Raw genomic sequence first — 27,240 nt, 5'->3', positions numbered from 1 at the left:
CGTAACCTAAGAAAAATCTAATGCGTAGAAAGTACAGTGTTTCTTCCATATCGTTCGACGCTTATTTGAAATTTCTACGTTTAAAGAATATTATTATATTTGGTTAGGTATTGTGTGTTGTATATGTACGCTTCATTGAAGTTTCGCAGTAAAATTCACCACGAGGTGTCTGCACTCTGAGACTTTGCTTAGTATTGTGTCTTTGATTGCGTATTGTGCTTGTTGATGGCAGCTGCGTGTGTTCTCGTGCGGCAGTTCTCATGCTGACGTGTTTTGTTTTTAGTTTTGAAGCGAACTGCATAGTAGCTCAATGCAGCCTTTGCTTCCCTATAAACTACTTTCTTTTGCGCCGTGCAACCAGGTGGACACATTATCGGCCCTAGATGTACCTAGATCTCGGGCGACAAAGCCAACATGGACAACAAAAGAGCCTCCAACGGTACCTAAAAATACCTCAGTGACTACGCCACCTGAACAGAGACATCTTGTTCCATCTTCCCACCTTGAGGGAAACGAATGCGTCGGACTTCTTTGTCGATATGTGGCAATGACACTGCGCGCCAACTTTGACTATGGTGTTGAACCATGCAATAACTTCTACAAGTACGTGTGCGGGAAGTACAGGGGAACGAGCATTACAGAACAGGTGAGTAAGATTAGCTTCTTCTCAATTTAGGACCAAAACTGCTCGCACAAGAAATTCTGTTCGGATTTTTTATGAGTTCGTGCCCTAAATGGGTCGCTGTTAAGTTCAATTTTTTAACCCTCCCACCACGTTGCGGATGTCCGCAGAACTCATTTGCTTTATTTTGTACGTATAGTTCGAGTTGCCTGTGAATTGGCCCAAACGAATTCATAGTAAAACACGTTGGTGTGGTTGTTGTGGGCTGCTTCTCCTTTCATCGTATCGATGCACCTGCCGGCAATTCATCCGCGGAGTAGAGACTGGACAACTATTACCATTTTTGTCCCAAAAAGCTACACAGAACCTTCACAGGCAGGTATGTAACAGGCAATGAAAGATACGTCGAGTGTACAAAACGAAACTTGACCCCGCTCACCCTGTGTTTTTTGGTGTGAGTTGGCGTTGCTACTGAGTACTTTAACACACTATAGAGTGTGACACCAATTACGTGAACAACGCTCGCCGCAAGGAGGGCCTCTGATTTAGACAACACTTATGGTTGACGCCAGCTGTTAGCGAACCGAGGGAATTGGTAGAAGACAGCCCTCAGAAAGGAGCACCTGATCATCTGTGTTGTGAGAAGGCGCTTGTGGAAGGGACCACTTCGTGCTCCGCTTTTGTACTGTATAGCTTGGCTGAGCTCTTCAGGGAAGTCTTTACTTTCTACTGTGTGCCTTTTTACTAAGAAAGAGGAATGTAAATGTCGACATAGGAGTTCAAGCTCTGCGAATACCTGACTGCAAAGAATCTGCTTGGATAAAATTATCTCGGTAAGTATATCAACGCCCTGCATGGCGCTGTGATCTCTCATTGCCGGTCACACAGGCTGTTATCTCGGTGCTCTGTTGATGACGGCATCCGTCGTTCTCGGTTGTGTGTACTATGACTCATTATGAAACTTTTTTTGAAGTTGCCAAAAGTACGCAACTTCTGACACAAAATTGCCGCTCAATTTTTTCAATTATTCCCTATTCGATAATTGCTATGTGAGAACCATATGTTGTATTCCCGGATAAACTGCTGTGAACGTGCGAAGGGTATTTTCACGTACCTAAGCAATGAAGTGTTCTCACAAAAGAAAAATCGCAGCTTGCCCTCGGTGCAGTGTATATGGCTTAAAGGTGATGGAAAATCATGTGCAGTACCTACAGCTAGAAATAGGACAATTCGGGACTAAGTAACGAACACATTTTTGTTTCTACCATCTCGACTTCGAGTCATCTCGGCGTAATATCAGTGCGAACACGTAGATAGCAGAAAACATCATTACAATTAATAGTCGTCAGGAGATGGCGTCCTTAGCTCAAGCGGTTGTGCGAACATGTTATTGTAAAAAAAATTGTGTCGCGGATTCTTGAGTGCTGTGCACATGCCAAGTATTGTTTGTCTGCTTTACAGATTCAAGAAGCTATACGAGTGGAAGCATATCTGAACCTCAAATTCGTGGAGCCACCACAAAATAATCAAAGTGCGTTTGAGAAAGCATCTGCGATGTATAAAGCCTGTGTGTCCTTCGCCTCATCAAACCAACCAGAGGTAACAAGTAATATCAGCTAATTTCTCGTGAAATGGCTCCCTTCGAGAAGTCCGCCTTTTTGCATGTGATATATACTATCGTGTCCAGATGGTATCGCCTGATTCGACCAATACCTTTCGATCGAATTGGGCAAATAAAGTAAAGTACATGGCAATCGTATTTACAGTGGCACACCATCAATCTAGCATTATTCTTGTGCGGTGGCATCTAAGAGACGGTTGCCTAACATGAAGAAAAGAAAAAAAAAGTCTTACTGACACAAACCTATCTCGGGAGCGCTTATATCTGATGGAATTAAGTGAGTCAGGAGGTGGGCGTGGCACAATCAACAAACACTTTATAACGCAAAATTAAAAGGCGTAAAATCGAAAGCGAGAACAAAACCAACACTCGCGGACAAAAGACTTGCTTAACAACAGTACAAGCAAAACAGTCTGCAAACCAGTGTAAATCCGTTCTTAGCGCTAGCACTGCTCCGAATTTAATATGGCGTTTCAATCATCGAACGATCTTACGGTTCACGTCACTTCTCTCCGATGCCATGACGAGGTTTATCACGTACGTCGTTGACTTTCTCTTGAACCTCCCACTGTCGCCATTGGTCGGTCCGGCCCAACGAGCCTCTCGTCGTTCTCGCCGACGGCGAGGACGTCGTAGTCTTCTTCGGCCTCACTAAGATAGTCTTAGCGTCGTCATGGACTCTTTTGATTGCAAGTTCGCTCTGCTCATAGGTGTGGGCTGTGCCGTACTGCCGCTAAGTGGAAGAGATGCACGTCGACCGGGAAGTGCTGCGAAAGGGCGTGGCAAGTCCGGGCAGCCCCACTCGGAACCTCCGAGGTCTACGGCCACTTTCAGGGCCTCTCACGCTGACATCCTCAAAACCCGGTGGTCATCCTGCTGCCGTCGCGGTAGCGACTCTCGTTTCCCATGTCTTCGTAGCTAGGCGTCCCAAGGCAGTGTATGTGCTCATCTTCTGGTACTTTTCCTCCCGGCTCGGGTCACGTGCTACAAGCTTTTCTACGATCAATCACTTCTTTCTCGTGGCTGCCGCGCGTGCACTCAGGTGACTCCTCTCTTCGCGAACCGTCACCACGCTTACATGTACGGCACGTGCCTCGTGCCTCTCCTTTACTGAAGACAGGTTTTGAAACCGGGCTAGGCGTAGTTAAAGAATATTTCATTACCATGCGGAAATCTTGAGATTGAAAAGACACCCGAAAATGGGGACGGTACAAACATCACAGCATATCCACGGAGTGAATGATGATGAGTGGGGCGAAGCATCCGTCAGCCCGTCCGTGCTTCTGTTCATTCGTTCGTTCTTGCTTCCGTCCGTCCGTGTGACCATCCGTGCGTCAATCGATGCGTCCGTCCATGTGTCCCTGTGTCTGTCCATGCACCCATCCGTGAGTCCGTCTATCCGTCTGTCCGTTCATTCGTGCGTCCATTCATTCGTACGCGAGCACGTCCATCCATCCACCGTCCGTCTGCTAGTCTATCTGTGCAACCCTTGTGGCACATACCCACTCTTGAGCGGGTATGTGCCACCAGTGGCTACGTGAATACATACATACATACATACATACATACATACATACATACATACATACATACATACATACATACATACATACATACATACATACATACATACATACATTTTCTCTTCTCTTAATGGTTTATCTTCTCTTGAAGAGATCTCTGTCTCCTCAGATTATTTGCCATTGACATGTCTAGTGACTGTACCTCCGACTTCGATTGCACACACTTTGAAGATACTCGTAAGATAATTGTTTAGTGTGTCAAAACGAACTTCTGGTACCTCGTTTAGAGCCTCAAATTTGTTCTGGTGCTAAAGTCTGAATTTTAGTACTTCCCTCCTCACCGCTACCTCATTATTCCCTTCCTGCGTATCAGTTTCTGCCTTTGCTTTTTTTTATGTGAATACGAACTTTTACCATTCTACGAACACTGCATCAGATTTTTCCAACTTGTTCTACATCGTGTACAATGTCTGGGTGTGCACACAGAATCAAGGCTATTTCATTTTTAGTTTCGCTACCCGTTTTCTGAAGATGGTATTCAAGATTTGTCAATTACTACGTTCTCCGAACTCTACCAATAACTTCTCTGGGGCCTTGCTAGAGTCGATGCCATATTCCCCTACTGCATAGTCTCCGGCCTGTTTCTTGTATACTTTGGAATTGAAGCTGCGCCTTAGAAAAATATACTGTGTCTTTACTTTATCAATAACTTACTCCACGTCTTCATAGAAGCATTCAACAAAATGATCATTATGGCTTGATGTAGGCGCTTAGGCCAGTACCACCTTCATTTCGTGCCTTTTCTTCAAACTGAATAAGATACTTGCCACCCTCTCGCTCTTGCTACAGTATTCTTCCAAGTTGATAAATATACTTTTTCGTACAAGAAACCACGCTCCCAGTTCTCTGTCAACTAATCCTCAGACTAATCCTCAGTAATACAGGACATGTTCGTTCTTCAGCCCTGTATGAGCCTCGTTTATCATCCTAACTTAACTGAGCCTTACTAGATCCCATTAAAAACCCTCTAATGGCTCGAATATCACAGCTAGACTAGCCTTACTAGATAGCGTTCGAGCGTTGGCCGTAGCCAAGTTCAGATGGCAGCCTTTCCAGACCTAGAGATTCTTAGCACATTTCAATGTGTCGCAGGTCTGAGCGCCACCTTGGACAGTTGCTTAGCAGCCTCTGGGTACTCAGGGTGCAGGGTTAATTGTTACTTTACTAAGGGACGTAGTGGTCAAGTACTCCACCAAGATGGTCAATGCTGCTCTGGTGAGGACCTGCATTACGAGCAGGTGGTCGCCAGCGAGCCTCCACCACACACCATTTCTTTCATTTTACTTTTTTTCTTTTTTAACAATTCTTTCATTGCGCGTTTTAAGTAAATATACAATTGAGAATGGTCCGGTATGTGCAGTCGCACCAAAGTTCGTCATTCCATGCTAGGTTGCAGCGCTATCTCTAAGGAGATTGTTTTGCACTTTCATAGCGCTGTAGAATACCACCTGATAGACTATCAGCTCTCAACTTCACATGGCTCGTTGCTTGCCTGTCTTTAAGGGGCAAAGCTCCCTGGGGTGTGACTCTGTCCTTCCTCCGTTGATGTATGTAGCCACCTTGCAAACATCCCATTACACCCCATCAACGATCCACCACTTCAGCGACCATAAAGCCAACACTGTTAAGAAGTAGCTAATATGAAATGCAAGATGGTCGTGTACTTGTATCCAGGTGCACGTTGAAGAACCATAGATTTTTACATTGTGCCCATCCCTTGTTTCTACATGACCACCTATAGATTCACCTTTGCAAACTGCCCACTACTTCGTCCTCGCAAACACCCCGCTACGCCCCATCACCGATCCATCACTTCAGCGACCATAAAGCCGTTATAATGAAGGGGGAATGGGATGAACGTGTAGCTACCACCTACCAATAGTAATATTTCTTGTATAAATATATAGAGTGTTTTCACATCTTTGAAGACATAGTCAGCAAGATTCGCGGATGGTTCACAGTTTAGCGATAAAATTCTCCAGTGCTTTACCCCACTCATCATCATTCACTCCGTAGATATGCTTTGATTGTTGTCTTAGCTTATTTAGATATAAAAAGAAACAAAAAGACGCGCGCATTCAAGCCTCTGTCTTTCCGTGCTTGGTGCGGCTTGGTGCCTTCGATGAGCTTCCTTCTCACGCCTTTATTTTTTCCTAACTTCTTCCCTGTTCAATTTATTTCGGCATTGTTGGCTGCGAAGTCTTCACAATTTCCGACTTTTGTTCATATCAAGTGGTTTCAATCCTACTTTGACATTTCTATCAACTGATGATTTTGTATATACGCACTAGTAATTACATCTACGGCGATCCTAGTAACTGGAAACAGTGAATGAAATTGTAAGGGGCGAATGATTTATTATTCTAGAGAGCGGCGAAAAAAGAGAAATTTCGAGCGAAAGCAATGCCGTGTTAGAATCACTCACCACATAGCGTCAGCTTGACGTGATTTACTCTCGGCACCACACACCACAATAAGTCCACGCGGCACGTTTGTTTACCACTAGTGCGAAAGTACGTTAACTTTTTCCACTACTCATTGAATTGTATTGAATATTGTAAAGCACTGTAACGTAGTGTCATATTTAAAACTGCGATAGTGTGTTGTATTTCACACAATTTTAAGGCACCTTCATTACAGACCATGGAGCTGGTGAGATGGATGAACACGATGAACCTCGACTTTTTGAACATGAAAATTCTTCAAAGTGTCGATCCGGTTGAGATCATGGTGCGTGGCTCTCTTGACTTCGGAGTGGGTGTCATCATTTCCTTTGATCCCCAAGACACACGATTTGACCACGGGAAGAGAGTTATTGAGGTACTGCACTGATTTTTCGCTTTCAATGAGCTCAGATAAAGAGGTCACCCAAGTGATTAACGTCCATGACGGTTCTCAAGCTCTAATATGAACAGGATCTGGTTCGTAGCGTGCGTTCATTTATTCGCGTTGCAACAGTAGTGATACAGGTGTATAGCGAAGTGATTGAACGCGGTGTGGGAGCTTCGGCTTTGTTGCAGTGAACTGTTGAACAGCGTGGCTGGAGGTTATGAAATCGTTGCATTTAGTTCGTGGCCAATCTACGTGGAGTGCTTTCTCTAATGCTTCTGTAATGATAATGGATTATGTACGTTTTAGTATCTACAGGATATTGTTTTAAAACAGGCACAGCCTCACTTATTGGTCAGTTAACAAGGATGTTGGGCACACTTTGTATTTATAAGACCACGTGCACCGTTTTTGGAAAAACAGTTCAAAAAATTTAAAATTTGATGCAAAGAATCTTGTCTTCTTCTTTACAGTGACATTTCAGTTGCCAACAAGGTATCTCTAAACAGGTATCTTGAGATCCCCGGGTATGTCCGTACAGCCAGGTATCCCTATAGCAAAGTGGATACAGGAGGTCAATATCTCCTATGGGAGACACTCGTTCCAGGTTTCTCCGCGAGAAATTCGAAAGCATCGCGAAATAGTTCAGAAAGCAATGCTTTGCATCAGAAATACTGAAGTATATTGAAGAAAAGATTGTTCTTCAGGTGTGCTATCTCCAAAAGCGTTAAGGTCCTAGCAGTACAGGCACATAAAATTTGCTAATTTATTTTAGGCAGCCATAATTTTGAATGACTGCCTTAATCAACATGTCAAAAGGCGGTAAGTGTACACGAGTCTCTACAAAATGACAAATAATGATTTCATCTTTAGAGAAAAAATCGTTAGACTTCTGGCTATTTCTGTATTTTTATTCAATAATCAAACCTTATCTTCATTGGGTGGTACACCAATTAAAAAGTTTCAACGTAACAATTCATTTTCTTTTATTTTGACAAAATGCTTGCTGTTGAGAGAGCTTGTTTCATTCGGCTACACTTAGAAAAAACTTGAGGTGTGAACATATTTCTCCTGGACCGATATGCATAAATTTCAAGTTCATGGTCGTTACATTTAGAAAAGTAAAATGGTGCATTTATGTAAGTTGCATCGGTGATGCCAAATGTATTGTAAAGTATATGAAGAAACAATTTATTAGATTCAGAGCAGCTCTGAATCACGTGTGTGATACCGAAGGTACGTGCGTTCGTAAGAACGCACCGCATAGCGTTGCCCCCGCCGCAAGTGTTGGAGTGGTGCCAAATAGATGACGCGACAGCTGCGCGTTGATGTCACGCTCCCTTCTCACGTCTCTCTAGCAGGTGCGTGCTGACGTCACTGTCTCCCTCACCAGCAGCACGATCGTTGCAGTGCCCGCAGCGGCCAGTTCCTCCAACCAGTCACAACATACTTCTCTTTCGCTTCACCCTCTCCACTGCCTGCAATCCTTGACCACACATCAAGTGGAAACACTCTTTCGGCTCGTTTAGCTGCGATTAAACTTACACGACAAACTTAATCTGGCTCTCATGCCCTTGCATTTCGAAAAAACGTTTACTCGTGTAAACGCAACACCGAGTTTCGCTTCAAGCAGTTTCTCAAACACGCACATCGGCGCCCGTTTCGACCGGGTCAACCCCATGCGCACAGCTGCTAATTCGCATCCTATCAGGGTTTCCTTCTGGCAGACAGTCCATAGTTTTTATTTATTCATTTATTCAAAATACCTTACAGGCTTTTTATCGGAGCAATAAGTAAGGAGGCCAATAAATGGTTAGATGTGACATGTTATAAAATACAAAACAATATCCAATATAAGCTAAAGATTCCCAAACATGAATTAAAATACGGCGATGTTATAAAGAGCCAGGAAAAGAAGAGTAACATTCACGTATAAGAACATAAATAAATAAAGAAAAATCATGCGTGAAGCGACAAGAAATGTGGACTCAATAAACATTGCCAGTTGGTGATTAAAAACACAGGACATTTTTGCAACAATTGATTGATATGTATCTTTTGACGTCCTAAAACCACCATATAATTATGAGAGATGCCGTAGTGGATAGCTGCATAAATTTTGACCACCTGGAGTTTTTTAACGTGCACCCAAATAAGAGCACACGGCCATCAACATTTCCGCCTCCATCGGAAATGCAGCCGCAGCAGCCGAGTATTTTTGCAACAATTACAATACTACTAAGCAATATATGGATCGTTACACAGCATTCACACAATATACGAGGTAACACTTCTATTGAATAGAAATAGAAATGACTATATAAGGACGAAATCTTTGAGTGTGTGGCCGAGCGAGGTTTGCGATTTAGGATCAAAGTGGTATCGCCAGAGAGGTCGTTCAAAAGTTTGAAGGCATGTGGCCTCAAATAATAATAATCGCCCTTGTCTTACTAATGATGCGCTTGAATCTGTCTGGACTATGAAGGTGCGTGGAGATGCGCAATGGGAGTTTTCGAAATGAGTGAAAGGCACCTGGTGTTGTGGATATATGAGTAAAGCAGACACAAAAAGAAAAAGCAGCGGCATTTCTGACAAGGGTGCAGCAACGGGTGCAGCAAATTTTTGTAACACAGGACTGGCGCTCGTTATCTCAGTAATAAAACGAGAGAAGCTCTAAGTTAGCAATGAATAGATTTGATGTGAAAGCCAAATAGATGAAGCGAATTCTGCATGCAGGCAGGTGAACGTCAGGTACTCTACCTTGCGATTGTTAGGTGAAAATTCATGCAGATTGCAGTAAGTGTACTCAAACGTTTGCGATGCTTCAGCACAAATAGCAGTACTGTGAAGTCTGCATGAAAGATTGTCCGTTAGGTTTGTCCCTAGATACTTGAATGACTGAACCCTACTTCATGTTTTATTGTAATCAGAAGTGAAAAAGTACATTAGGTTGGACAACGATGCGCTAAAAATACATAAATTTCAACATAAGACAACTACAGCATGTACAATATAAAACATAATTCCTCCAGAAAAAAGTGACAGAAGAGAAGACCGTACATACAAATAGAGGTGTTCACAATTAAATCAGATAATATCATAAATTTACCGTTCTGAGTTAGTTAAGCTTACTTTATTGTCATAGTGAACCTGTCTAGTTAGTGAGTGTTAGCAGTTGCTGGATCTAGTTCATTCCAGTCTCTCACGGCTCTCGGGAAGGAAGAATATTTAAAGCAGTTAGAATTGTGTGTATATTCAGTTGGTGTCACGGAGCGTGTGTAACGTGTAGGTCTACATGAGGTTACCGAAATATATGTAGTGGTATCAATGTTTACTTGGTTGATGCATGAAATTTAATCTAGTTAGTTCGAATCTGTATTCATGGCTAAGAAGGCTACCCTTTTTTTAGAAAGTGAGTTGGTGAGTCTGAAGTTTTATAAAAAATGCGACGCATTTTTAAGCGAACTTCAGTGACTGTGAGCGTATCTATCTATCTATCTATCTATCTATCTATCTATCTATCTATCTATCTATCTATCTATCTATCTATCTGTCTATCTATCTATCTATCTATCTATCTATCTATCTATCTATCTATCTATCTATATCTATCTATCTATCTATCTACCTATCTATCTATCTATCTATCTATCTATCTATCTATCTATCTATCTATCTATCTATCTATACATCTATTTATCTATCTATCTATGCGCCTACGCCTTTCAGCTCTCCCGGCCGTTTTGATAATCGTACCAATACCAAACTTGGTATGGCATAACATGACGGTAATACGAGCATGAGTGACTCGTCATGACATGAAAGTCATGGCATATGGCCATGAATGTCATGATTAGCATTTCATGGTGATGCTGCTCTTGCGGTAGTTCCGTTCTCATGACATGTTGCAAAACTGGTATGGTATGACATGACTGCGTGGAAAACACAAGCGACAGCCACTCAAATAAAAATCATGACATGCGTGTCATGTAACAAAATGACTACATGCCACACTCATGATGCGCTCGCGGCCGTTTCGCTAGCTTACATATACCAAGTTTGGTATTGCGGGACGGGAATGAATGGTGAAGGTATGTGACTGGTGCACACACGATAATTATGAGATGCATGTCATGTGAGAACGTGACTACATGCCACACTCAAGGCAGTGATACAATTTGAAGTGGCCCGGTGCGCGCCCGCGCCAGCGCTCATTTCGTCACGTCACGACGGCGATTCCACGCCAGGCGCCGCTTTGTCTGCCATATACTCGCAGGCGCGTGCCGCCTTGCTTTGACGCTTGCACGTTTTAGAGCGCCCAGCGTCCGTCCATCACGAAGAGAAGTAGACGCAGTGCAGTTTAGGTAACGTAGTCGGCGCTAAATGCATGTCGCATTTCGTGCCGGTTACCGCCGGGCCGCGCCGGTCTCGTCTGGCGACAGACTAGAGGCTGCTCGCGTTCTGCTTGCGTAGGGTGGCCCCGCCGCGGTGGTCTAGTGGCTAATGTACTCCGCTGCTGACCCGCAGGTGGCGGGCTCAAATCCCAGCGGCGGCGGCGGCATTTCCGGAGGAGGCGGAAATGTAGGCCCATGTGCTCAGATTTGGGTGCACGTTAAAGAACCCCAGGCGGTCGAAATTTCCGGAGCCCTCCACTACGGCGTCTCTCATAATCCTATGGTGGTTTTGCGATTTAAATCCCACATATCAATCAATTAGCTAGCGTAGGGTCGCTGCGCCCAGCGTGCGCGCACGTCAATGTTACGTAGGAGTATATTCACCTTTTCATGAACGCCTCCCTGGGAGCCGCCATAACCCTGCTTGGGCTGTGCTAATTGGTGCGTTCTCTCAAAAATGCACTGACAACGCTGCGCCCTTAGCGTCTGTTTTACACCAGTTAGAAACTGAGGGCAGTGCTTCGTTTATAGATATGTGACTCCCGAAAGAGTTAATTTTGTGATAATGTATTCAATCGTCAGCGAACAATCTAATTTTAACAGCTGCGTTAGAAAGTAAATCATTTGATAAAAGTTTGAAAAGAACCGAGGCACTCCAGATGGGACGCGTGAAAGAGTGGATGACAGTTAGTGAATTTCTGCAAACTGCAAACGGTTGGTATGATAATATTGAATCCAAGACATGATAAGTTCGTTTCCTAAAATTGATTCACTTTTCGTCATGAGTTTACTATGCGAGACCCGATAGAAAGTTTTTGATAAATCAAGCGAAAAAAGGTCCATTTGTTTTCCTTCATTGATGTTAACTGAAATGTCGTGGATTAGCTCAACAAGCTAGGTGACAGTAAGTACAACTTTTGGGAAGCCTTGTTGATCACGTGAAATGATGGCTTCTTTTCCAAGGTATGTGGTTATGCTTTTCACCACTATGTGTGCAAGAAGTTTACTGACTGAGCTGGTCAGGGAGATGGGTCTATAATTGGAGACTTCAGCTTTGTGACCAGACTTACGTACTGCATTAGTTTTCGTGGTTTTTCAATCTTGTGGTATAGTACAGGTTGATAATCATTTATCAGCATAGGTATTTGGCTAAACGATCTGTATATCTTTTTAGGAATATATAAGGTACACTGTCTGTAGCCAGTTCCTTTTTATTGTCATTAATGAGTAACAGTTCAAGCAGACTAGGTTCCGTTACAAGAAGTGTTTCTAAGCGTAATACATGGTTTAACAATATGTCAGAGTTGTTTTGAAGTCAGAGTTGTTAATAAGGTAGGGGAAGTCATAGCTCAATAGTTTGCAAGAAATTGAAATGAGTATAAATTTTCCAGAGTACAACACCATGAACCATTTTTTACACCGCATTTTTTCCGAGGTTAGGTCACTTTGCAAGATGTCGTGATCCTTAGGAAATGTTAATTTTCTACATTCAACAGCAAATAGTCCTATACTTGAGGAAGTATTACTTTGCAACCTGTACTGTAAATATAGAAGAGTGAAGATCTAGAACGCTGCCTTGAGGGCTCCGGATGTCACATCACCAAGGGGAGAAGCACGATTCTTATTCACAATAAATTGATGTCGAGATAATAAAAAACTTTTGATACTATAACAAGCTAGGTGTGTTCACACCAATTAAATTTATTTGAAAACAACCAAGACAGGCCACCTTGTTAAAAACTTCAAAAGTATAAGAAAATGGTATCGCTTTGTAAATATTTGTTCATGCTAAAGCGCCAGTCGGTGGAAAACACGAGCAGCTTTGTATCACATGACGGATGTTTACAAAATTGATGTTCAATAATGAAAAACAAAATTATTAGTTTCCAGGTGTCTGTAGATATGTGATGCAGTTATGCGCTTCACCGTTTTACAGAAAATGCATGTTAGGGATTAGGCCGGTAGTTGTCTGGTTGATATTTGCTTTAAGCTAATACCTGTGATTACTAGGATAACGTCCGCAACGTTCGATTCTGAAGCCGGTCGTCACTGACTGATTATCGATTCTGCACAGTACTTTGCTAAAAGGGGTAGGGCGGAGAGAGTGGCCGCCTAAATGCTACAGGGCTCCGCAGAGGGTGGTGGCTATGCGACGATATCACCTGGTAAATGCGACCATCCATCTAATAATTGTTACCACTGCGTTTTATTATCACTGTCGTTAACCCTGATGAGAGAAACATATATCTTGTAGATGAAACGTATTCAACCGTTGCACTCAGGGCAATCAATCAAACATGCTACCTGATATATTTTTCCTACCTTTCGCGAGTATCTTTAGTGCGCGGGAAAGCGCTCATACTCTGGAAATGTGAATGCCGAAAGTGCCAAAATGGCGTTTTTGCCAACGATCAACAGTGCCCCGCCGCAGTAGTTTTGTGGCTAAGGTACTCGTCTGCTGACCCGCAGGTCGCGGGATCAAATCCCGGCTGCGGCGGCTGCATTTCCGATGGAGGCGGAAACGTTGTGGGCCCGTGTGCTCAGATTTGGGCGCACGTTAAAGAACCCCAGGTGGTCGAAATTTCCGGAGCTCTACACTACGGCGTCTCTCATTATCATATGGTGGTTTTGGGACGTTAAACCCCACATATCAATCAATCAATCAAGATCAACAGTGTATTAGTGATATTTTTTGTCCAGCCTTGCTGTATTAAAGGTTCATTACATGCGAATAAATAATTACCGAATAAAGCACAATGCGATAACGCTGGTACTTCATGCAACATACGTGACATACCCTTCGTCGAGGTGTCACATAAAGCGTCAGCATATTTTAAACTCTCGCAAGATGTAGCTTTGTCGGCTTGCTAATGTGAAATGGTAAGGCTAATGTGACAATAAATCCGGACTTGCATACTGGCCTTCAATGACGATGCATCAATCGCATGGCCGTCGACGTCGTAAAGAAAATGATATGAAGTAGAGGGCGTGGCAGCTCTACCAGCTGCGCACTATCACAACGCATCTACAACAAAAATAAGGACAGTATCAAATAGAGATATAGCGGTCACAATATTTTTGCTCCTTTTAGCGTGTTTGCATTGTTTGTTCCGTTGTATATATATACAAAGCATCGAATCAAGTCCAAGATGTTTTTAACGTCATGTTTTAGGCGTGGCTGTTCAGCTCTTATAGGCCACACTGTTGAGAACTGCGTGCGTCTTGTGAGCCTGAGTCTGTTATCTGACCACCAAATTGTGAAAAAAAAAGTTGTTTTCTGCGCACTATGCAAATTCGTTTTATCTTGAGGTTTGTCTCTTGTAATTCGCACCACGACTCTCATTAGTAGTGGCGCCCTCTTCAACACCACAAAGAACGACAGATACACGAACATTCTTTTTTCATTTATTCGCAGATGAGCTACAGCAGCGAACAAGAAGCCTGGCTACTGCGAAGGAGCAGTAAACCAAAATATACGAATGAGAACGACTACGCCCGGCTTTTCCGTTTATATGGAGTAAGGCATGATGAAGATCAGTTACGCTACGCTACGAAAATACTCGCCTACGAGGAACAACGTGAGTTGGCAAGTTTTATACATTTTTGGCAATGCATATATTTGAAACAGGTGTGCACGCAACTGCGAGGGAGGCTTCACTTGGGTTTATTTTTCAATGTTCTCCGTTGGAAATATTTAGGTAGCTTTGTTTTAATTGTGAATCTTACAATTTGCTTGAACATCTCGTAGGTTTAATATTGCAGTATGAGATAATCGATGAAGTCCCAAAAATATCTGGAGAAAAATATTTTCGCAGGTCTCATGGGCTAAACAAAAAAGTATTACGCAAATGATTCTGCGAATAACAAGTTCTGGCTTACTGTTTGTCTTTGGCCAATGGTACAAGGCAAGCACATTCCATTCTGCTTATTGCGAAGTTAGAAACCCTACATAAGCTTCCAGGACACGTCAGGGACACTCTGAAGAGTGAGTTGTAAGTTACAGCCACACGTTGTGTCAGCACTCACATTCAAGCGCAAGATATATCATTCGGTTGCACCAACTTGTGTTGAACAGCCACTATAAAGGCAGTACATTGTCAATACTTGTGGATTAATCATTTTCCTGAGATTAGAGTCAGTAGAAGCACCACTGTAGCGAACATCAACCAGATCGGACTATGTACAAACTATGGGCAGTTCAAAGAGCTGGCAATAAACGTTAGGAAGTGCTGAACAACGCCCAAAGACAACGTTTGTCAACAATACATGGCAGACAACATCGACCTACTGTAGGCTATACTGCCCACCGATGAGCAATGTTATGCTGTAGCAGTAAACTAAAACACCTCAAAAGAAGTAGCGCAAAAAAACGAGGGCCAAAACAACAGCGTTGTGTGAAGTTGCTTGTGCCAGACGTGAGAGGAAAATCTGTGTGCGTTAAAACATTTTTAAACTTAATACAGTCAATTATGAACTTAATATTATGAACGTATTACAAATTATTTTTGAACTTAGTAAAGTCTGTCCAATTTGAATTATGAGCTTCATAAATTGTATCGTCTTTCTTGTTATTTGTGAATGTACGATTTTATGCGTTCAGTATGTATTTTCTTGTCCCCACTTCTACGTGGGCTCTGAAGAGCCTGCAGAATATTCAATTAAAAAGAGCATTGGCGCAAAAGGTAATGATGGCTTATCTCTGAACAATAAAGCAACCTTATGACCCATTATACCAGATATATTACTAAGTAAAGTGCACGCTTTCACACGTTGGTATGACATGGCGGATAAATTATAGCGTGTACCAAACTCCAGTTTTTTTATCATCTATGTCGTACTAACAAGCCCAAGCATCCAAATTAAATAACTTGAATTCGCCGACAAACGTGAGCCGGTAGTGCAGAACATACTAGCAGAAGCAAGCATTCGCAGAAACTGCCTCAAAGTTAGACCAAATGACTGAGCGCTTAGCAGCATTAGTCACTTGTCTCAGCCACTATCCTAATCTAGCATCCACAAGCCACCATTAGCCATGATTTAGTCAGGCATATCCACTGCTAAACAACAGTTTTCAGTCAGTAGGCATCCTTACGCAATCAGCGTAAGGATGCCTACTGGGCAATCAGCGGCAATAAAGATTGCTGGAGTGGAATGCTCCAGCATTCCACTCCAGCATTCCACTCCAGCAGAGTGGACATTTTGACTGTCTGGAGGTATGTAACTCAAGCCAAACTCTAAGCACAGAAATATCAAACAGGACAAGGGCTGTTGATTGTATACAAGTAAATGCTGCTCATGACATGAATTACACCTTTTGGGATGTCGTGTGCCTCGAGACACCGCAATCGAATAATAGGTGCAATGAAATGCTGTCATTTGTGCGCTTCATTCATGCCATGCTATGCACGACATTTTTCACGTTATTCATGTGAGATCACGCGATCATGACACGACGCCTCATGAATGTTGCAAAGCTATTAAAAACTGATTATCGCTAGCTTTGGCATTCTTTTTGAGGCACTCATTGATTAAAAAACTATCGATTGCTCAGATATCAATACAATATGAGAAGGGCAATCAGACGGGCCATTGGTTGTGTTACAAGCGTGATTTGTCCAATTGGGTGCAACTAGTAATATCATTTTTGGTCGTCAGTATTGCAAATACTTTTTCAAGAGCCTACTAATAGCAACACTCAATTCGCTTCATTCATGAGCAATCGTTCGCCACACAAATTATTTCTTCAGTAAAACGGAATATATATATATATATATATATATATATATATATATATATATATATATATATATATATATATATATAATAAAGGATCAGATTAAAAAAGCAACCAGAAAATCTTTTGAAATAACTAGCATGAATACTTATAATTTTTTTTGAAATCATACAATTTACTAAATATTTGACGTCGTGCAGTTCGGCCTGATATGAAAGCTTCCCGCAACAATGAACCTTTCATCTCGAAGATCTTTGAGCCCAGTAACGTAGCGAAGAAGCACCAGAGTATCAACATTCTTCCAATTCAGCCCTCTTCTCATTCTCCACCATACAGCCTGTGCTGGGGAAATTCAATGAATTCACGTGGTTCCTTTTTGCTATCGGTAGTTTTCTCAAATCAACTCTTGATAGCACGATCTATTGCTTATTCTTACCACCAATAGTACAGTAGTGATTCAGCTATTAGAAGTATCGATAGCTGAATCGCTACCAAAAGCTCTACATCACTACTGGTTATATACTTCATGAACACCTTGACATTTTGCCACGCACAAACCCATAAATTTAGCCACAAAGCCTATTGTCTAGGCAAGCGTATGCGGCGGACACCTCCAAAAAGCCATGTGCTTTATGTCATGCATAATATGTATGCATGATGCACGCGTAAATAGAAACGCGTGTCACCCTGAAAATTGCGAAATATGACGTAAAACCTGTTCAGAACTGGAAGCACTGAAGTAACTTTATCTCTTGCCCCACGGCTGCTTTGCACGAACTACAATGCGCAGCTGGTTACCGGAAACCCGCGCGCTGCAACTTGGCCGTAGAAGTGGCGTTTAATGAAGGCGTTAAACTAGAGACCCGTGTACTTTCACTTACGCGCATGAGAAATCACTCCAGGTGGCCTACATTCTCTGAGTCCTTCCCTATGGCGCGCTAAACATTATATAATAGTTTTCGCACCAAAAGTTCCCTGATGCGCTCTATGTGAGCATCACTAATTCTTCTTTTCTTTTTTCTGTAGTACGACAAATCGAGAAAGACACAATCAACATGACTCAGAAGCAGTTCATTGGCATTTACGATCTGGGCGAACACACGGCTCCACACGTCACTGGAAGTAGGTGAAAATACTGAAATCATTTCGCTGTACCAACCGAACACGTTTTTTTTCTGTCGGGAAACCATTCTTAGTTTAAGCTGGTATCTTTATTGTGATCGTCCTTTTGTATAACGTAGATGGAATTGATATGATGTGTATAATGGCCAGCTATAGCAACAACTATTGCAACACGCTATTTCAGGTGTCATTTCAGTACTTGAATGCTACATTGTCGGGAAATCACAAACCAAACATAATAGGAAGTGCTCATAAGGGGGAATATTTGGGATGTCTCAAGCTTTATGACTCTTTTTTCAAACATCGCCCAGTGAGTCATAAATATGAGCTTATATGTATACTACATAGTTGAGGCGAAGAATCTGATGTATAAGTTTAAAGCGAGTTCGTGAATACAGAAACTATCTTGTCAATGCGCCAGGCACCCATCGACCTCCCCCTTCGTGCACTTGGTTTACATAATGAAGTTGAGAGACGTGGTCATGTAATATAAAGAACACTCCGAAATAGCCAGATAAGATTATCTACACTTTCGAGTTGTCTTTGGTGAATTTTCAAAGGAACTCTCCAAGTTGTAAGGTGAAAATTCACACGTATCATGCGAACATGGCATTGAAAAGTGTCTCAAGGCGACTCTGACGAATTATTTAAGTCTTTAGTGGCAGTCTATAGTAGCGTCTATGTTGTATCCTCTAGCGCCTTAGGAGATACCGTCCATGTTACGCATAGGACGCCCACTGACCCTACACTAGTTCACAGGACTACACACAGCCAGCAGAACTGGCCGCCTAAGAGACAGGATAAGCAATAAGAGTTTGAAAAAATGGTTTTTTTTGCGTACTATTTCAAATATGCGGCCGGTGCTGCACTACAATAAATCGTTTATATGTCTTTTAGGAATCGTTTTTTAAATGAAATAGTTGAAAATTGTGCAGCAGCCTACTATTACCCTATTTTTAAGTAGCAAGATATTCGTTGCAGTTCAAGGGCTATAAGCATATGAGAAGGCTACAGTGCATTTGTACTTCCAGAAAAATATTGGCTCCGAAATACCGCAGGATCATCAAGCTTTATGATAGGAAATTCTATATGTGGTCGGGAACGTCTTAGTGGTGTCTTATTCGCAACAATAAAAAGTATTATCGTTTAACCATTCAAAGGAAATAGAGCGAGCTTGGAGTACAAGTGGAAGGCCATCCGGGCCACACACGTCCGCACGGAATTGAAAGATGCCTATCAGTCACAAGGCCTTTGCCCGGAAGACGCTGAAACTCTACCAAGGCAGTTGAATTGTGAACTATACGTGGATGAAGAACAGCATCGAGAATTACTTTCTAAATGTCTCCATGAGGAAACCGAAAAGCCTAATGAGCCTATGAACTTCCGTGCAAGATTACGCACTTAAAACGCTTTCCTCGGACATTGAAGGAAATAAATATTCACTCTTCATACCGTGCTTACTTTTATAACGGAAATATAACCCATGTCGATGCGCACAACTTCTTAGTTAAGTCAGTGACCTGCACAGTTGAAGGCCTACGCACCCTTGACCTACCTCAAAAGTACTTTCCTGACAGGGCTGCACAGCAGGCGACCAAGGAAGTTTGCCAGTCGAGACGTTTCAACAACAACAAAAACAATGGTAATGAAGTCAAGTGTCTGACTTGTGCCTTTTGAACGGGTCTGTGAATTGGGTGTTATAATGTTGTATTTTTTGATGCAATGAACGTTTACAAATTAGTAAGCTTCCTTCTCAAAGCAAGCTTATTGTACTTTTGTTCCTTTATCTCAGCAAACACAAAATCTAGAAACGTCAATTGCGGACAGTACTTCGAGGAGGTGCTAAGGAAGACCCTGAAGAATACATATTGTTGTGTAAAGAACGGCTCTTCTTCAACGCAACTAATTCCTATTAGCGAGTTATAAGTAGGTACTTGGAGCAAAAAACTATCAAAAACTAGAACGACAAGTTTCAGTTCTGAATTGGTATTAGTAAGAAAGAGAATGACATATAATCAAAATGACCGTAAAATAATTGCAGTGGCTTTTCATGTTATAGAGAAAAAGGCACATAAACTTTGCCTAAAATTTATGGTGGCTATACGGCTCACCTTGTCTCCTAAGCTGTCTCGAGTCAATACACCACATGCACTAAGTAAAAGGACAAGTGTAAAACAGTTCCACTGAAACAAAACATTATTTATTGACTAAAACAAACATCAAAATAAAGCTCAGAAGCCAAACGCACGCAATTTACACCAACCATCTAATAAACTATGTAATGAATTATATATACCATTTTTAATGTGTGAAGTACGTAAAATTTGTGGCAACTAGCCCTATTGGCATCATACTCACGGGCACAAAAAAAGTATGTCTCAATTCTGGCCTGGCATGTTAGTCCATTTCCAATTACTCTAGGCTCCACGGTAATCTCTATCAATTTCAGTGAATCAGGGTCGGATGTTTATGTAGCTCCTTGGAGGTACCCCATTCGCTGTCCTAATCGCCTACGGCACTCAAGCTCGATGCTCTCTAGCCTATCACTTTGACTGCTCCCAAGTGACACGGACGCTTACCACGAAGAGGCTCCTGCGGATTGTCTTTTGGGTCAATCGCGTTGGGCCGTCACAAAGAGCAGTGTTTCAGGTACTGTAGGAAAAATTTAAAAAGTGTAGCGTGACGTACAGGAGGCTTTTCTGGCTGTTGACCCGATACTCACCAGATACTCTACGAACTAAAAAGTGCTGTCGCCCACTGCTCTCACCGTCAGTGCGATGCTGGCTTGACGACTTTCGCCAACCGGTGCCATGTGGAAAATACGCACTCCGTTGTTATCAGTTGCCAACCAGAACTTATGTCTCGGGGTATGAGCTCTCTCACAGCCAATCAGTCGTGTTGGTGCGTTGCACATAACAAGTATGTTTCTACTTCAGTGCACACATTGAAGTACCAGCGTGCTGGCTGCCTTTACTCCGGTGTGCGAATTTGATTCCAGCGTACCGGCTGCCTTTACTATGATGGAAAAACTAATAGAGGCCTGTCTACTTCCATTAAGGTGACACATTTGATAATTCCAGGAGCTAGAAATTAAGCGAGCCTACGCTATGTGTCTGTCCTAACTGCGTCGCTCCTTCGGCTCAATAAACCTGAATAAATATTATAATCTAAGCTTTTAGCTTAAACCAGCCCTTCGATTTTAGATGTCTGTTCAGCACTTTTGTCCTCTGGTTTACTTTTGCATCATGTGGTCGTGAATCTAAGTCAAGAGATTGTACGGTTGAGACGTGATTTGTGGTAGTGACATTCCTGTGAAAGAAATATATGTAGTTCAGTTTTAGAGTAGTGTTTCCAAATTGTTGATCATTCAGGTATAGCCAACAGTAGGGTCGTGTGCCGTTGGTAAATGTAGAGAGAAGCTTAATATATGCCATATAACACTAAAGCAAACCGCTAAAATTCATATTTGTTATTTTTGCATGAATTCTATCACAATGCAATCTTGTGCTAAACACCTCATTTAAGCAAGAATAGGTAACCTGCTATAGAATGAATGGTTTGGACAATCAAACCTAATATGAGCCATGCACAACTATCCACGAAAAATGCTGGTTCTTATATGGCGTCTGTCACACTTGGAGTCACTTTCGGGTATTAATGTGTATTACCCATCAACCGTTCTTTATTTCCCTTTCAAGTTTAAGCAATGGCCTTGCAATACATTCTGGCTATTAGGTTACCAATATTGGCATTTATATCAGGTAGGGAGCTTCTTTTAGACTACAGACGCACGTCCCAGCTGATCGTATCCTGCAGAAGAATGCATTTCCGCTCATGCATTCGGCTTTAACTGTAGATAATGTCCGGACTGCTGTGACGCTAGCCCGACATGCAAAACACGTAGTTCATGCGTCGTGACACAATAATTCGACATCTATTAGCATGTTGCCAATGCACTTTAGATTCCATTAACTAGTCGCGATGCGCATTTACAGTACCCTCACTTTCACTTACTAAAATTGGCCTGGAATATAAGAACACTCGCCCATTGTGGGAGTTGTTGAAGAGGAAGAGCGTACTGGCATACCTCGTTTTGACACGTAATGAAGTCGCTATCACTTGCAGGCCAGTTGAAATGTGAAGTAGGTTTCGTCTAGTGTCGTGTCAGGGACGGTAGACACTAAGCGAGTGGTACATAGCACCTGTTGTGGTAAATAAAAGCGGGAGTCTTGTAGTACGGTCACATGCTGAACGAAGTGATGAAAACGGACGCTTTTATACTGCGCTTATGTAAAACCAGACAGGACTTGCGTGTATGTTAAATATTGAAGGTTTATAGATCTAACATGCATGTGTTGAAAAACATTGAAAATAGGGCGCTTTCCGTGTTTGACTCGATACCCAAGATAATTGTGCACTACGCGGGCGATTGATTCTGTATTGTGAAGTCCGGCCAGGTCGACAACTTGCTCGCATGCCTGAACTATCTTAAGCCTGAAGTACAGTCTGCAGTAGAAAGAGGGGACCAATCGGTTCTCCCTTTTTAGACGTAGTAGTGAGAAGGCAACAATATAATCTCTCCTTTTCGGTGCTCAGAAAACCCACCTATACATCACGCTACCTCCACTGCAGCTCGAACTACCACCCACGGCTTAAGCTTTCTGTGGTGGGAGGGTCGAAATAATAACCACAGCTGCGGAAAGGGGAAAGCGATCAAATCATCAGTTACGTCGGCGCCAGCAGCTACACAAAATGGCCTGCGCCAGCGAAACAGTTGCCCATACATTGAAAAAGGCAGGGTTCAACGTCGCACACAAGACACCCACCAGCATCGCCAGCTTCATTCCTCTCCCAACGATCATGCGCATGCGGAAATATCTTAGGATGGCGTATACCAGATCCTGTGCGCCGACTATCCAGCTTCCTTTATTAGGGAAACAAACAACTTCTGTGAAATGATGCGAGACCACAAGAACGACCACCTTCGAATGAATAGCCAACCAAGCGAAGTAGCGGAACACTTCGAATGGTTTCACCACCTCATTTACCCAGACGGCGTTTGGATTATAGTACAAAAAATTAACACCTGCCAGCGACTCCTCCTTCTATCTTGGCACATTAAGCAGACAGCAGAGAACATCAACCACTCCACGGGGTCTTTGCCCTGCCTTTACTGCCAGGGTTCGCGACGGGTCACGGCAAACCCCTACGGAAGGCGAGCAAGCATATATAAGCGCTGCACATCTCTGACTTTCTCACCCCCGAGGGATAAGCCCGTCTGACTTCAGAACTTCGAGTTTAGAATACAATTTTTGGATGGAGTTTCCATATTGCCTCATGTGTTGTGTTGTTTACATACCTTCGATAATTCGTACATTTAAGACCATTTCCTGTACCGTCCAATCATGACTTTATAACTTTCTCTTAACAACAATTATTACGATTTTCACCACACGCAAGGTAGTTCGCAAAGAATATATGCGGTTTCTGTTGCATACGATCTGCATTTTCCTCCTCGTCTTATCACCCTTCGCGGGATCCAAAATAAATGTTTGGTAACTTATCAGTTCACATTCACCATTCATTTTCGGTGTCATATAGTTCTTTACCGAATTTCGCGATATTTTAGCGACGGGCTGTCGAATATTCAGTTGGTAGCAACTCTATCAAAAAAGGCATAAGGGGAAATAAGTATGTGCGACTCAAATCTTATATACAGCAATCAACCTTTCGATAAATTAATGATGTGAGAATACAGTCTTTAACCATATTTGTCCTTGGTTTTCCAGAGCATTGGGAAAATTTGTTTTACAAGTATACCGAGGGTACCTACAAGGCGTCGCACCCAATCTGGACAATCCTACGCAGTACCAGTGTCATTAAGGAGCTCTTTAATAACCAATACGTGGGCAAAACTGGCCTGCAATACCTGGTTGCTTGGAGCATCTATAGGCAGTTGGTCGAGTTCACTGAGCCGTACAGATACCGCGACGGAAAGAAGGCCGATGAAGCTTGCTTCGTGCACGTCAAGGACGTCATGAATCTAGCGATCCTTAGCAAGTTCTTCGACTTGGGTAAGTACATTCACTGCACATCTTCGAAACAATTGCCATCATTATTTTGGAATTGTGCCGAGGTGACATGCAGCAAATACAATATTTGCAGCAACACGGTACCTTCTTGATTATCTCAACTAGTGTTCATCGCTCCAAATAATGAGGGGTTGAGTCAGATGGAACACGTGCGACTCGGAATGTGCGTAGAGTGCCAAGACGCCAAGCGTGTGTTAATTGAACCCCAATGAAGGGGATCACGGACCACAAACTGGCAGTGCAGGCCACTGTTACCTTCTCCATCTCTCCAATTATTATGCTGTCTGCATAGAAGAAATACTGCGACTTTGCATGTTTCCTTCATTGGTGAAAACTTCGGGCTCTTTTTGACGCAAGGCATTCATGTCGCTTCCACGAAAAAGAAACGTATAGCAGCTCCAGTGCTATGACACCTGAGAAAATGTTGCACGAGAATCCAATGACATCTATTGGGGAAGTAGCCAGCACTGTTGTTTCTAATGTTTGAGGAAGGCATGAAGGGTTTGCTCATTACGAGAACGATCTCTTTTGAGAGATTCGCAAGCTTATCGTACATCATGTGGGCTACTTTTTGCTGTGCCTTATCGACTTCCTGCGTGCTAAGGCAGTCCAGATGCGCCTCTTTCACATTCGAGTTTCGTCAAGTTTTGTTCTCCATCAGACGTTGGCACTTAGCGAGTCAGCACCGACAAAGAAATGGCGCCAGGGGAGGGAAATTTTTTCCCTCTACGAGATAGTGTTACTCCTTACTGCGCACCGCTGAAATCAACCTCAGCTTTCGAAAAGATTTGGGCAGTATTAGAATAGTTCGATTACTCTTTGACTATTTCTGCCAATGATATAACATTATACCATCTTCTTCAATTTAACAAACATTCGAGTGTTCCTACTCTTGTTTTGAACCGTGTTGAGGGGTTTGATACGAGCGTGATCACGAGACTAAACATGTATGAATGGACCACTTGTCAAGTGGTGCTTTCCAAGATAACCTATCCTATGAAACCTATCAAAGATATCCTAGCCCTATCAGCTTCGCCAAGTTTATGTATCCACGTGGGTTAGGTAAACATTGTCACCCTACCTTTCCAGTTCAAAAATTATTTTGTTTTTCTTGCATAGAGCCTCTCCAGTGCTTTTATTGTGTATGAATCTCGCAACGTCGTTAACAAGAAATCGCGCAGGCTAGCGATGTGCACTGACTTTGTCGGAAAAGCGCTCGTATGCATCGTGCCAGCGACGTTCCAATCATTCGAAAACGAAATCGATGGCTATTGTCTGCCACGATTCATGTATACTTTATGTCTGTGTTGCTTTCATCGGCCGCGCTCTGCCATTCGTTTTTATTCTTCGTTTATAAGTGACACTATACTGCAAGAAATGTTTTTCGTCACATTTTGAGAAAAGGATATTTTATAAACTAAGATTGCTCAGTAATTTAAACTTGATGACGGCTGTAATCTCTCGGCGAATTTCTAACATAGCGCGCTACAAAGATCAATATATATATATATATATATATATATATATATATATATATATATATATATATATATATATGTATATATATATATAACCAGCGACTCGTCTTTGTAGCGCGCTACGTCAGAAAACTCCGCCGAGAGATTTCAGCCGTCATCAAGTTAAAATTACTGAGCAGTCTTAGTTTATAAAATATCCTTTTCTCAAAATGTGACGAAACACTTTTCTTGCAGTGTAGTGTCACTTATAAACGAAGTATAAAAACGAATGGCAGAGTGCGGCCGATGAAAGCAACACAGACAAAGTATACGTGATTCGTGTCAGACAATAGCCATCAATCTCGTCTTCGAATGATTGGAACGTCACTCGCACGATGCATAACAGCGATTTTTCGACAAAGTGAGAGCACGTAGCTAGCCTGAGAGATTTCTCGTTAACGACGTGGCGTTCGTGCTCACGGCTGGTTATTTTTTCACCCCCTTTTCTTTCTTCCTATTTACATTACATTTGTTATATTAACTTCCTACATTCATTGTTATTATTGTCTGTTAGATCTCATTAATATTGTGTCAAAACACGGAAACACGAGCCATTAATATATATATATGTATATATATATATATATATATATATATATATATATATATATATATATTGTGCCCGGCTTCCTTAGGGGTCGAAGAAGTAGAGGAAAATGAGCGACGTGACGGTGACTTATGTGATTGAACCGTTGTCTTCGTCCCCGTCGGCTCATCCCAGCACCGAAATCGTTCACGTTGTGCGCCTGAAGCCTTCGCACATCGAACCTAAGCGATGCATGTGTATAATGCACATTCTCGCTACAGCCTTTTTTTTTTTAATGCACCGTGTCGGGGCCTTCGCCGCCAGAGGGTATTGTGTACTATTTGGGCCGCATACCTAGAGGTTGGAGAAGAGGAGGACGGAGGTTGTCTACTGTTTGCGCCAACTTGGCTGTTTAAGTTTCGATCACTTTGTTGCTGTAAATATTGTAAATTAACCAGCCTTTTTTTTTGTCTCCCCCTAACAATATATATGGGTATCCTGGAGATGACAGCAACGGCAGAATCCCTGCGCGAGCGTTCATAGATCTTTCGCGAGGCGACGCTTACCCAGCGATTTCAATGTTGAGGAGTTTCACTGACAATGACTGCATGGCACCGAACAGAAGTTTCGACAGGATATAGGACATGCGCTCTCCAGAACTTGAAAACGAGTATTTTATGTTAGTAATACCATATATCGGTAGCTGACCTAACGTGTCATTTCAATGATACCGAGCGGGAGTGCCTTAGAAGCAGTGCGCATTAGTGAGCGAGCGGCTGCAAATTGCTGTAATTGATATCCAACTATAAGGTTTATCTTCAGTAAAGCGTAAACTGAAGTCATCCCTGCTAACAATGCGTCTTTTATTTTCTGTCTCTCATTCTTCAGTGCGTTGTTATAGGCACACTATCAAGAAAAAAAGTGATTACCCTATTTCTGCCTCCAGTGGTACCACACCACCAATTCCCCACACTGCGGTTGCCGTTCGATGTGATTATGTACTACTTTCCACCAAGCACCAGGCTAATAATGCCCCCAATCTTTTTTTTTGCTGGTAGGTACCCGGTGGTAGCAATTTTGTGCTTCTCAGAGCAGTGTTGGATGCTCGATTGTTTCATCAAGGCTATTTTGGGTTCAGGTGCACCATCACTTTTTTACAAAAAAGTTACGGGGTGACTTTCGAAATGAGTACCAAGAAAG

The 27,240-nt window shown here is 42.4% G+C and overlaps 1 protein-coding gene across 1 annotated transcript; it reads left to right on the top strand.

Moving 5' to 3' along the window:
* Window positions 1-235: 235 nt before the first annotated feature.
* On the top strand, window positions 236-25,714 carry LOC142802938 (uncharacterized). Its single transcript, XM_075888022.1, has 7 exons — window positions 236-646; window positions 2,084-2,221; window positions 6,467-6,646; window positions 14,465-14,627; window positions 17,810-17,905; window positions 23,695-23,979; window positions 25,710-25,714. The coding sequence occupies exons 1-7, from the start codon at window positions 311-313 to the stop codon at window positions 25,712-25,714; spliced, it is 1,203 nt and encodes a 400-aa protein (XP_075744137.1). The 5' UTR covers window positions 236-310.
* The last annotated feature ends 1,526 nt before the right edge of the window (window positions 25,715-27,240 follow it).

This window comes from Rhipicephalus microplus, chromosome 3, assembly GCF_043290135.1.
Source record: "Rhipicephalus microplus isolate Deutch F79 chromosome 3, USDA_Rmic, whole genome shotgun sequence".
NCBI classification, from domain to species: Eukaryota; Metazoa; Arthropoda; class Arachnida; order Ixodida; family Ixodidae; genus Rhipicephalus; species Rhipicephalus microplus.
This window is presented reverse-complemented; position numbering and strand designations above follow the sequence as displayed.

What these genes read in the sequence shown, in the direction of transcription:
- LOC142802938 (XM_075888022.1), top strand. Translation starts at nt 311, where the DNA reads ATGCAGCCTTTGCTTCCCTATAAACTACTTTCTTTTGCGCCGTGCAAC. An exon ending in ACGGGAAGAGAGTTATTGAG is followed by an intron (nt 6,647 to 14,464) that starts GTACTGCACTGA and finishes ATTTATTCGCAG; the next exon opens with ATGAGCTACAGCAGCGAACA. An exon ending in ACTCGCCTACGAGGAACAAC is followed by an intron (nt 14,628 to 17,809) that starts GTGAGTTGGCAA and finishes TTTTTTCTGTAG; the next exon opens with TACGACAAATCGAGAAAGAC.